At 43.5% G+C, this 12,466-nt stretch overlaps 1 protein-coding gene across 1 annotated transcript; it reads right to left on the bottom strand.

The window, feature by feature from the left end:
• Positions 1–5,705: 5,705 nt before the first annotated feature.
• On the bottom strand, positions 5,706–9,747 carry LOC104557929 (potassium voltage-gated channel subfamily C member 3-like). The gene is made up of 3 exons (XM_010202327.2): positions 9,657–9,747; positions 8,304–8,832; positions 5,706–7,692 (listed from the first exon to the last, which is right to left on the bottom strand). Exons 2-3 carry the CDS (start codon positions 8,793–8,795, stop codon positions 6,889–6,891), a joined length of 1,296 nt encoding a protein of 431 aa, XP_010200629.1. The 5' UTR covers positions 8,796–8,832; positions 9,657–9,747; the 3' UTR covers positions 5,706–6,888.
• Positions 9,748–12,466: the final 2,719 nt, after the last annotated feature.

Genomic DNA, 12,466 nt, shown 5'->3' with positions numbered 1-12,466 from the left:
TGTGTGAACTCAATTCTGTTCTTCCTTATAGTGGTACAGGTTGAGTGCAGTAATTCAGGATTAACTGTAATTGAGATACAAATCTGACCTGTTGGGTCAAATTCCCAGGTAGGTTGTGTATAGAGGCTTGGATGAGCTTGGCTCTTCACGTTCTGAGTAAACACCTCTATTGATTTAATGTTCAGGAGAGGAAGAAGAACATTTCACTGGCAATCTCTGCTATACTGAGGACTACTTTAATCTTTCAAAATTATCAAATTCATTCCATGTTGGACTGTTTTATAAAACAGCTTTTGACCTAACTACTTTCTTTATAGAGTGACTTGGAATAAAAGTCAGTACTATAAAAAAAGTGGATGTCTGGGAATGATGAACTGATGTGATTTTGGTGAGGGGCTCTTCTATGCTTGTCCTCAGCTAAGAGCTTTTCCTATATTTCCTCTCTGATTCTAAAGTTACCATGGTTCAAGGCATCAATGTTTCGTGAGGCATAAACGTTTCCCCTTTAGGAAAAGTAAAAGCAGTTTTTCCTGTTTGTGAAATCTCCAGGTTGCCAAGAACAAGAAAGCTTTCGAAATTCTATCTTTGCTGCTTGCAGAGCTCCACTGCCTTATAGGGACTGAATCTCATGGATTCACACTGGGGGAGGGCTGTGAAAGCTGGCTTTTCCTTCTCCTGGGTGATTCTGGGAGGCCCACAAATGATGTCATGGTACATTTTAGGCTACAATAACAGGAAATCATCAAGTGTTTACACTGGCAGACTGGGCTGTGATGTGATTTTCCTCCTCTTCCTCTCCGCTCCCCCCGCCCACCTCGCCCCTGCCATTGACTTCCTTGATGTATCTACTTCCTCTGATTAAAATACTGCAAGGTGACAACACTGAAGGAGGAAAAAGAAAAGTGGGGGAGGGAAGCAGAAAGCCATATTTTAGAAGGATGGTTCCCCTCAAATCACTCACACGGAGCACAATGCCCCTGCCTGGCCCCAAGCACACACTGTGTTAGTACAGCAGCTCAGGCACAAGTCAGAATCTTGGCCAGCTGAGGCACTAGAGGATGTACCTCTCCAAGCTACAGAAGCAAAAAAAGGAACCCTCCCCTCCCTAGCACAGATGAGTCACAGAAGACATCTCCCCAGCAAAGTTTTGCCTCTGAATTTCTCCGTGGTTGGGGAAACTATGGCCTGTATGAAAATACATGGCACAGGCTGAGGGACTTCAAGGAGAAGGACATACCTTCAGGGCTTGAATCAGAGAAAGGATGCAAGTGAACTTTACTCAGAGACTGTGCCACTGACAGGCTGTACTCAGAGACTATCAGGTTTCAGTCAGAGGTGAGGGAAGGTGCTGGATTTGGGCTGGGTTTCAAGCACTGCTTGGACCAGGGATGCACAGCATAAATATTAGATCTCCTGTCCTTTCCAGCTTGCTCATATGGAGTGGAGGAAGATGTAAAAAAGTATCTGGAAGGTAGAGAACGAGACTGCACTTGTTCCAGATGACGGAGGTAATGGAGGCTTGGCTGATGCAACTGTGTTCTTCCTTTTCCTGCTGTGTCTCCCCACTTCTTTCTTGTCTCATCCTGCCAAATCTAGACATGAATATGGCAGGAAGGGAGAGGATAGCAAAATAAAATAGCTTTATTTTTATTGTCCCTTTCTCTTCATTCATGCAACATCAGCAACACTGTCAGCTTTAAATCATGGCATGAAATCTCCCAAATGGAAAAGCAAAAAGCCTGAGACAGTCAGTTTGCAAAGCTACTAGGATGCAGGAAGCCTTTCCCAGAGCACCATGTTCAGTGCATTTAGAAATTGCAGATCTCCAGCTTATAAAGCTCAAAAACACAAAAGCAGGAAAACTTTCCAGAAAACAAAACAATCCAAAACCAAACAAAACAAACCACCCTGCATGTGCTGCAAGTGTAATTTACATGCGATTAGTGGAAGGAACATGAACAAAGAAGATGTGACTTCACCACTTTAAGTTACTCAAGTGCTTATCCGTGGTCAGTGACAAGTCAATACAAACTGCATTAAAGCCACTGGTGGTACGTCCTCAACGCTGTTACCACTGATGTTATTACCTGAGACAGCTAATCAGGACTGTGAGGGAAAGAGCATCCCAGTAATACTCACACATTCACTATCCTCCAGCATGGGTCTATCCTGGTCTAGAATAAAAAGGAAGCTTTTGCCCCAAGCAGGTAGCTGGGATCTTAAACCCACTTAGACATAAGCTTCACTCACAAACATACTTACAATTGAAGTATGATCTCAAACGCTTTGCAGAATGAGTAGTCAAGGCTTTCCTCTCTTTAGTAATCTCAATGACAAATTGTAAGGGTTTACCCACTGTTAAGTTGTGTGGAGTAATTAGCTCATCTTTGGGAAGCACTTTGAAGATTAAAAGACCCATGCACTCTATTTATTATAATTAAATATACCTCCAAGGCAGCACTGTGAAAAGGGAGAGAATGGTACACTCTGCCACAAGCTTTGTAACAGGAGAAAAGCAAGAGCCTAAAACTACAACCTGTTCTACTCTGTGAAACCACGCTGGCTGCCAAGAACCACATAAACAGATATGGACATGACTCTTAACACTAAGGCAGAGGGAACAGAGGGCCAGGCAGACATTCAGGAGGGAAAGATATTCACTTTGTATTTTGCTCCCAAATGAACGGTGAGATGGAGATTGTTGCAAAGAAGCCCAGGAAAGCAGTAGATTAAAGTTAGCCTCACTACATCATTCAAGACTCCTCAAATAATGGCAAAAGCCACTCCACTGGACAATGACTGCAGTTTAGCAGCCAGGAGGGAGGGTGGCTGCAATTAAGGCCTTTAGCAAGGAATGAGAGCCACTTCTTACCAGCTGTCCTTTGCAGGCAAGGGTGAAAGGCTGAAAGAAGAATACTCAGAGTGTTAAACAGAAAGGATTTATCCTTATTGCAAGCAGCTGCTTTTTTAGGCACAACATTTAGGCTGAAAACAAGCTTGTCCAACATGTGGTAGCATGAGAGTGGCTACAAGCAGTCTGGCCACAGCAAGTGGATAGCATCCTCCTTGCCTCTCCCATCATTCAGTCATCAAGGATTTTCCATCACTTATTTGCAAGCTTTGTGGCATCTGAATGAAAACTTTTTTCAAACAAGTACAAGGATATCAGATCTAAATATATCCAGGAGAGCAGTGCTACAATGGCACAGAAACACAGAAAGGCAGAAATATCTGGAAAGGGCATTTCAGCGAGCACAAGTTTAATAGCGTGATGATCATTGAGGGTGCTGATCAGAGGCTACAGTTACCATCCCTCCAGCAGAGCCAAAGGAGCAGGTCATTCCTTTATTGGGCTGCACTGGAGTCATCAGGGAACTGTTCCACAAACTGCTCTTGTGGTAGAAAACATCAGCAGGCAGCAATGCTTTTCCCTTATTGCTCAATAAAGCAGAACTCCTTGCAGTGCTCCTCTTGCTTGGGAAATCTGCGGCTAAGAGGCTCCACAAGAGAAAGAGTGTGGTCCTGACGAGGGAAGGGACTCTCATCTGCTTTGGCAAAGCTGTATTGCTAAGAACAGACCACTTTTACACTGTGTGAAGCTGTGTTGGTTTCCTAGTGACAAGCAACTCCTCATCCTTCCACTGTGGGGAGCACTGGGAACATGAAAGGATGGGGAGCTATACCCATTTCATGCTGACTCTGAAGGCAACACAAGTTAGCAGCACTGGTCAGCAAGTGAAAAGGAATTTTCTGCTGGGAAGGCTTCAGCTGTTTTGTAGGAATGTGTTCTTTTTACTGGTATTTTCATGAAAAAAGCCAAATGTACTCTCTTTCATGTGGTTTAGTTTTAGGCAGTAGTCCTATGAGGAGCAGAGAGTTGGACTTGAGGATCCTTCTGGGTCCCTTCCAATTTAAGATGTTCTGATTCTATGAAAAGTTTGGTTTTTTTTTTTACTTTCTGATCAATAAAGATGGAACGATTTTGATGAGCTAAAAAAGCCTCATTACATCTTACTTTGGATAATGTATGAACACATTACTGCGTTTGCATGTTAAACATAAATATCTTGGGCTTTATTAGAATTAAGTGGTTTTACTGAAACAAAATTACACAATTAGCTATTCCCAAAGTGATTTTTTCACTCTGTACCTACCTGGACTGTGTGACCCTGGTAACTGTTATAGAATCATAGAATGGTAGGGGTTGGAGTCACTGAACATGATCCTGACCTCTGATCTGCAGATTCACATCTTACCACCACAAATTTGCCTCGTGATCAGGAGTCTTGTCTGAACCTGGCTGTTATCCTTGGGTTTGCCCTGTTCACCTCACTTGGAACTGGGTAGCTTAGTTCTGGCTGACAAGGACCCTGACCCAGCAGTTGTGATTTTGTGCTTGACTCCTGACTCCCTGACACTTCGAGAGCTGCTGCCCACCACAGCATCCTGACAATCTTAAGAGATATCCAGGTTTTTACTTTTTATTCTGATTCAAAATAAAAGCAGGTTACAAACTGCTGGGATCCTAGCTGAGAATCCTCACAAAGTCCACTTTCACTGTAATTGGGAGACTCTTACCTGAATCCCATTTACTGTAGCAAAAACTGTCCTGTAACGTGCAACACTTTAGTGACAGGGAAGCTGAAGGTTTGGGTGGGGGCAGTGCACTGATACAAAATGCCACCAGTTTCTCCTGCTCTCTGTTGTGTTTTCCAGCTTTTTAAATAACAAAATCTGCTAGAGGCTTTTTCACAGTCTGCTGTGAAAGCTCATATCCTCTACCCTTTTTTCAGAAAGAGCTTAAGAGCCCTCTGTAAGAGCTGTGGGTCTATGGTCCAGCTACAAAAAATGGGATGGCACAGTATTCAAGCTAACATTAACAGCCTGTGCTGGAAAACCATCACCTCCACAGTTTCTAGCTCCAAGATTCATCACCAGAAGCTAAGTTTGCTGCACTGAGCACGTGGCAAGTGAACTAGAGATTGTTTTATCCTTGCGCTTACCTTCACCCAGGAGCGTGACCTCCTCCCTTGTCTTCATCCAGCTGCTCCAGCATAGTAGGACTCAGAGTGTCTGCACTGCACAGTGGGATGAGGATGCACAAAAGGACACAACTGCACTGGGTGCTGGTAGTGGGGGGCTATAGTCAGTGGCTCCTCTGTGAGAGGCCGGGCCTCCCCTGTGCCAGTACAGGGCACAGAAGAGCCTGTCGGCCACACTGACAGCGGTGGGGGGCAGGGAGTAGAGGAGTCAGGAGTGAGTGAAGTTGAGCACAGTAAAAATGGGGAGGAGAAAGTGTTGATTTAGTTTTTTGGTTTGTTTCTATCTGAATCTATTTTAATTGGTAGTAATTCAGTTTTCCCCTGGCAGAGTTCCTTTATTGCCTATGACAGTAATTGGTAAGTGATCTCCCTCTCTTTTTCTCAACCAATAAGCTTTTCCATCTTATTTTTTCTCCCCATCCTGTTGAGGGGAGGGTTGTGGTTCAACCCCAGCCAGCAACCACACTGCCACTCAAACAGTCATCTACCCTCCCAGTGGGATGGACAGGAGAACCAGAAAAATCAGTCATAACAGTTTGGGCAGGAGGGATGGTGCAAAGTGTATTTTCTTTCTCATTAAAAAAAATAAAATAAAATTCATTGCCATTGCACTGGAATCGAGGGAAGTTAGCTGGTGTTTCAGTAAAAATGAAACAGCCTTAGAATGCTACCCAGAACAGAGAAATCACAACACGACACAAAACTTTATCAATATTGCAATTAAAATACAGCCTTAATGAAATTTAAACACATAGATGTTATTGTACACAGAAATTTTTACTCACTAAACAAAATCATCTTAGCACATCATCCTGCTACATAAACAATGGGGTGTAGGGTATTTTAATACCTCAACAATATTTTTTAATACAAAATGAAACATAGGCAACAATTAAGACTATTCAGTTAAAAGAGAAATATTCCTTGTTTACATCTATGCCTTAAGAAAGTAAATGATATTGAAATTATATTGAGTACTGTAGTCTATGCTCTTCCTTTTGAAGAGTAGAAACCGTATAGATGTTTGGACTAATAACTCAGTGACTTTGTAACATAAAAACCAAGAACTGTTGGTATGTGTTAATCCACTGGAACTACCCAATGAAATCTTCATCTTTCTAAGGTCAAGAGAAAGCTGCTCTGGACTTCAGCAGAGGCAAACAGGGTTTGCCTTTGGAGGGCTCCCTTGCTGCTACCCAAATGCCACAGCAATTCCCGTGAGCCCACAAAACAGGTTATTAAACAGAGGCTCTCAGGACCATGGAGTCAATTCAGAATTCTGCCTTATTCACGTCTGTGTGAAGTACAGGCAAACCAGATGTACTGGCTTGTTTAGGTAAAATGAGGGAGTAGAACATTGTTTTTGAAATATATATGTTTATATCCCTACTTCCTCCTTGCTGTCAGAGCCAGACCATGCACAAGGCTTCCTTCCCAGCATGAGAAGTGAGATGATACTGTCAGGTGATGGAGGGCATCACTAGCATCATGGGTTGTATGCCAGCTGAGGGAATGTGCTGTGGTCCTGGGTTATGGAACTGGGCTATGTGGTGCACATTCAGGCTATAATGCAGCAGCACACCCTGTCTCTAAACAGTTAGATGAGAAACTATAGCATGTATAAGAACGTAGGATGAAGTACAACATGGAAAAGACTCATGGAATTCAACAGGTCTGCTCAGTTGCATGCCAAGTACCACAGCCTGAGGCCTCACTGGTGGTTTGAAATATGCTAAGTCTGCAAGTAAACGCTGTAATAACTATTTGCACTTCCTTCCCACCAAAGACAATAAACCATACTGAAGGTTTATTGCTAAAGGCAAAGGGGAACAGAGGTTCTGAAGTGTTAATGTTTCTCGCTCCTTTTCAGCCTCTGTTTGAAGACAGCAATGTCGTAATAGGTTTTAAATTTTACAAGAAAAATGGGTATGGGGATGATAACAGTTAACAAACCAAATACTGCAGCTAAGGCTGCAGTCACTTGGCCAGCTGTGGTGAGAGGGATAATATCTCCATAGCCCACTGTAGTGAGTGTGATCAAAGCCCACCAGAAGCAAACAAGAATGTCAGTGAAGTGTGTCTCCCCTATGTAGGAGGGATGGCTACCCAGCAACTCCCCATAGAAAAAGAGAGAGCCAAAGAAGAGGGTCTCAAAGGCCAAAATCATCAGCAGGATGCAAATCTCTCTGAGGACAGATTTGAGAGTATAGCACAGAACCCTCAGGATCAGTGGTGTTTCTATCAGCTTGGATATCTTCAGGAGTTTAAGGAGATAGACAATGCGGACAAAGCCCAACCAAAGCCCCAGGCTTGGCTTTCTCTCAATCTGTCCAGCCACAAAGAGTTCAATATAAACTGGGAAGAGGGAGAGGAAGTCAACCACATTGAGGGGATTTTTGAAAAATAACTTCTTGTCTGGGCAGAAACAACATCGCACTGAGAACTCAAAAGTAAACCAGAGGACACAGAAAAGCTCCAGATGAAGCAAGTAGGCAGCCTGGTGGTAATAAGGTTCATGGCCCTTGTGAGAGACCTCAGAGTAGCCAACAGAGGTGAAGTTAGCAGTAAAGAACTCAAATTGTGCCTTGGTTTCCTCACAGAATATGATGACAATTCCAACGATGAACAGCAGAGAAACAAAAGCCAGGCACTGCAGAAGGAGTAAAGGGAACAGATGCAATTAGTTCAAGAAACAAGTATTACACAACCTCACTGTCCCCCTACAACGCTACAATCCCTTCTACAAGCACAGTACAATCCCAGACTAATCCTTCTCAAATTACCACTGTTTTGCTCATATGGATTGCATTTTCTCCTTCCAGATTTGAAAAATAATCGAGAAGATTGGAGTCAAAATAAAAACCACCTGAACACCTACATCGGAGTTTGTAAGGGAGGGGAAACACCCAATAGCTGGAGTAATGCAGACAGACTCACACTAAGAGTGAGACTCTTCTGCCCTAAATGTTGGCTCCAGAATTACCAGCAGCACAGAAAACATCCTCTGTGGTCTCTGACTTGTGTTTGTTGCTCTGCATGCCTGACTTTCTGAAGAGGCATGGGGCATGCATTTTGTACAAAGAACACAGACGTGAGGAGGAGAAAAGAAGAAGGTGTCTGTTAATGAGAAGAGAGAATTTAGTTTTCTTTTTTCATATGGGACTCAAAGCATACTTATCAAAGCTATGAATCCATTAGCATTTTTCATGGACCCTTTACAGAAAGGACACAGGCTGTGTGCATCTCCACATATAGTATTACCTTAGCACTGAAAGAGGAAAAGGGTTTTTCAAACAGAGACCAAATTTTTGGCTGCCATTTGGTTCGCCAGCTGAAATCCCTCCTTTCTGTCTGGACTATGAGGCACTGGTCATCGGTCTGTTCATTTTTATCCCAAATGTCAAACTCCTCTGGCTGCACCTCTTTGTTATTCAGCTTCATCCAGCAGCAGGACGCCAGCTGTGCCTCATTTATTTCCCAGAAAGCCAATTCTTCTTCTAAAACTGACCTACAGGTATCAGTGGGGCAGTGGAAATGTTTGGTCCTGTAATAGTTCAACACGTAGCTGAAGATCTCAGAATTCCTATCAAAAAAGAATTCTTTGCTGGTGGGATCATAGTCATAGATACTTGGGGCGTGGGCCTCTGTTAGGCTGCACAGCTTGGTCCCTGGGAAGGTCTGGAGGGTGCTGTTGTATGTCTCATATCTGACTCCCCCAATATTCAGGATTATTTTTTCCTTGGAGCCTTCCATCTGTGAGGGAAGTCGACGGTGCAAGTCCTCATAGGCTCTTCAGTCAAAAAGAGAACAACACAAATTAAAAGAAGTAAAGCAAGTTTTGGAGCAGGAAGGTTTTCCAGGGTACCTCACTCCAGTGCTTCTAAAGCACTGAAACCTGCATCTCCTACTGGGACAAAGACACTTCTGCCATTCCCCATCATGTTCTGTACCTGTTCCTAGACTCTGCTCCATGCCCATATTGTCTGAGCACTTCTCAGGAGGTGTGTCGCACAAAATGACAAACATCTGGTTTGCATTGCTCTCCCTCTCAGCTTCTCCCCATGGGGACAGAGCACACAGTCATATTGTTTTGACACACTTGCTCATACACTGTAGATAACCGTTGCAATAATCTAATTTGAGGCAAAGTTCTTGTTCCAAATATATTCCTTCCGCTATCACTCCCCTTGCCTAGTTCTTCCATCTCCAATTCCTGTCACAGCAAGTAGTTTCTTGGAGAGATCTCCATGTGCCAAAGAGGTAAAACAGTCACCAACAGCTTATTCTGCAAACAAGTCTTTAAACATAACCTCCTGTGTTGAGACTGGCATAACAAGTTTCATAAGAGACGTGATTAAAACTGTGCAGGCATTGCTTAGTATTTCCTGCACAGGAATCCACACAGAATCACAGTGTGGTTCTAAGCAGGTTAGGTTAATTCAGCACTCGGCAGTTACATTACTGGCCTCTGCTGCCTAGCTCTCTAAAGAGCACAGTGATTTTTGAGAGCCCAGCTAAACTTGCTTTTATCTGCTTAGAATGCCAGCTACCTCTTACTGAAACAACAATTCCCATCTGAGAAATGAGCCAAGAAGAGCCATTTCATATTCTTACCTTGGTGCTATTGCAGCGACTCTGTGACCAGAAGAAAGCAGAAAAGGGAAAAAAAGGAAGAATAGAGGCAAACTCAGAGAAAACAGGATGTTCGATGGCTAATCTCCAAAGCTCAAGTCTCATAGATGCCAGAAAACAAAACTAGCCAATAGCACTGGAAAGATGCAGAGGCTCCTCTCCCTTTCCCTCTGTCCTATCAGCAGCAGCTCTCCTCACTCCAGGGAATAGCACTCCAACAAGAAGGCAACAACTACCAGGTCAGATATGCTCTGACTGCTCTGCCACCCGTTGCTCTACTAACAATCACAAAGGGCCATGGTGTTTGAAAAATATGTGGAGATCAACTGTCTGAGGACCAATTAGAGATTCAAACCACAGAAAAGCAGACTGAGCATTGTTCTTTCTTGGCTATGTCTTATTTGAGTTAAAAAAAATAGATAAAATGAGCAAAGAAACAAACAAACAAGCCACCTGAGCTTCCTATTCTTGTCATATTTTCTCCTTTTCTTGTTTAAAGGGGTTTTTCTTTATTTCTGGATGACCTAAAGCTTGATCATTTGCACTCACTGATTTAAAAAGTTTGGGGGTTTTTTTTTTGTCATTGATTACTGCAGGAGAAAAGTTGGCACATAGTTGTCAATCCCAGTCAAGGAAGGCATGCTGCATGTGGAATTTCCTTTCAGCTGACATTCCGAGGCCATTTTTAAGTATCACCTCTGCTTCCTTCAAACTGTCTGGAAAGAAAGTAAGAAAAGGACTTTCCTTATTCCCAGCAAGAGCAAGATTACTTAGGAAGGCTCTAGGGGCCTCCTTTTCAGTTCTACTTCTCTTTAGAGGAAGTATTATCACAGTTCACCTGCTGGATTTTTAATCCACTACCTACATTACCCTGTCACACTGGAATCTCTTTTCTTTTATAAAATGGGATCTACATCCAGGTCTTTTACCTGCACAGCTGTCTGGTTCTTCTCTCCTCATTGGCACTTCACCTGCAGGTCCAAGTAACTTCACCCACCCTGACTATCCAGATTCCCAAAGTGCTAGAGGGACACCACAGACAAGCCTGACCTCTTCTCTTGGCCAACACTGCAGCAAGGCTGCAGAAACCAGCTGCCAATCTTATGGGGGACATTCTGGGCAACAAGCCATCTCATGCCCTTACTTCACAATTCTTGCACTGAGACAACACAAGCAGAGTAACAGCACAAGCATAATTCCTCCTAGATCCAGAGTCTAAAAGCACATGAAACATGAAGTCTATGATGGTTCAGTCCCTGTTCCCTTCCATCTCTATAACAGACACCAAACTCTTGACATCTTTCTCCCCCTCCACAGAGAATAAGCATGAAACACACTCCTTTTAACTCAATTTTTTATATATCTCTGAGGTTCTGGAAGCAGGTGATCTGATCAAGTTTGATGTATCCCATCTGTTCCACAGCACTGCAGTATTTGCCTTTTACAACCTTTGCACTGCTGTTGATTTCTGAAACCCAGAAATAATCTGGAAGCAAAATGACACATGATGTTGCTATGCTCTGAATAAGACCCTTTGATTGCAGTAAACAGCTTGTCCTTTCAGAACATTTTAAAAGCAGATGAAAAGTGCAATTCTGTTTCCAAAGAACAGGGCCCTATTCCAAGTTCTCTTCCTGCCTGGTATCTTCTGAGAACCTACTTTCACTACATGAGTCATTGCGGGAGTTTGGCAACAATCACCAAATCTGTTCCCTCAACTTTATACTTCTTTTGAGTAATGAAATTCTGTTTCAATTTGACCTACATTTATTACCAACAAAGAACGAGGTAAACTTGGCAGGGAAGGCAGGAGAGAGGAGACTGAAGCTGTACTGAACCAACGCATTTTTCAAAGACAGCATTTTAACAGAAATCATTCATCATCTCTTTCCCACACTTTCTGGTATTTAATAAAATTACTCTTTTGTACAGGGCAATACTCTAGTTTTTTCCTGTTTACTCATATCCAGATGTACATGGTCTCAACTATGCACTTAGGCATAACCAGTCTAAATCGGGAGCAGGGTTCTTAACTAAAGTTATATAAAAAGCTGGTGAAGACAATTAACAGCTCTAAAAAAAACCATCTTGTTTTGGAATAGTGAGTAAAAAAGCTTAAGCTGTCCCGAAGCCCCTTTAAAGCCTTGGGGAAATACCAAGCTATTGTTTAGGTGCTGGAGATAGCACGGGAACCTACAGGCTCAGCATTTCTAGTAGCAATACGAGTTTAAGTATCTTCTGTGGACTTCCACCTCCATTTTCCACCTACTTTTTTTTTTCCCCCCCTAATCACAGAGTCTCAAGGGCTGGGAGAGACCTGCAAAGCTTATCCAGTGCAGCCCCCCTGCCAGAGCAGGACCCCCTATAGTAAGCTCATCCAGCTGGGTTTGGGATGTCCCCAGAGAAGGAGCCTCCACAGCCCATCTGGGCAGCCCTTTCCAGTGCTCCCTCACCTCAGCAGGGAACAAGTTTGTCCTTGTGTTTCTTTGGAACCTCTTCTGCTCCAGCTTGTACCTGTTGCCCGCTGTCCTATCACTGTCCATCCCATGTTTCAGTTCTGCCTCTCCCCTGACCTCTAACACAAGCGTATTCCTGGGATTATGCTAATAGATCCACGAAGGTTTTACAAGAAGGCTCCAAAAAGGTGACGTAGAGTGCGGATCATGTGTTGATTTGTCTTTATGCACAAACCCGCAAAACGCTGCAACTGAGCAGCCGAGCGGTTCACCGTTCCCCGTTCCGCGGTGCCCACGGACACGGCCCCGCCCGGGGCAGGGACGCGGACAGCGGCT

The sequence above is a fragment of the Colius striatus genome, chromosome 13 (assembly GCF_028858725.1).
Source record: "Colius striatus isolate bColStr4 chromosome 13, bColStr4.1.hap1, whole genome shotgun sequence".
In the NCBI taxonomy this organism is placed as follows: Eukaryota; Metazoa; Chordata; class Aves; order Coliiformes; family Coliidae; genus Colius; species Colius striatus.
The sequence above is the reverse complement of the archived record's forward strand: the minus strand, read 5'-3'. Positions and strand labels throughout refer to the sequence as shown.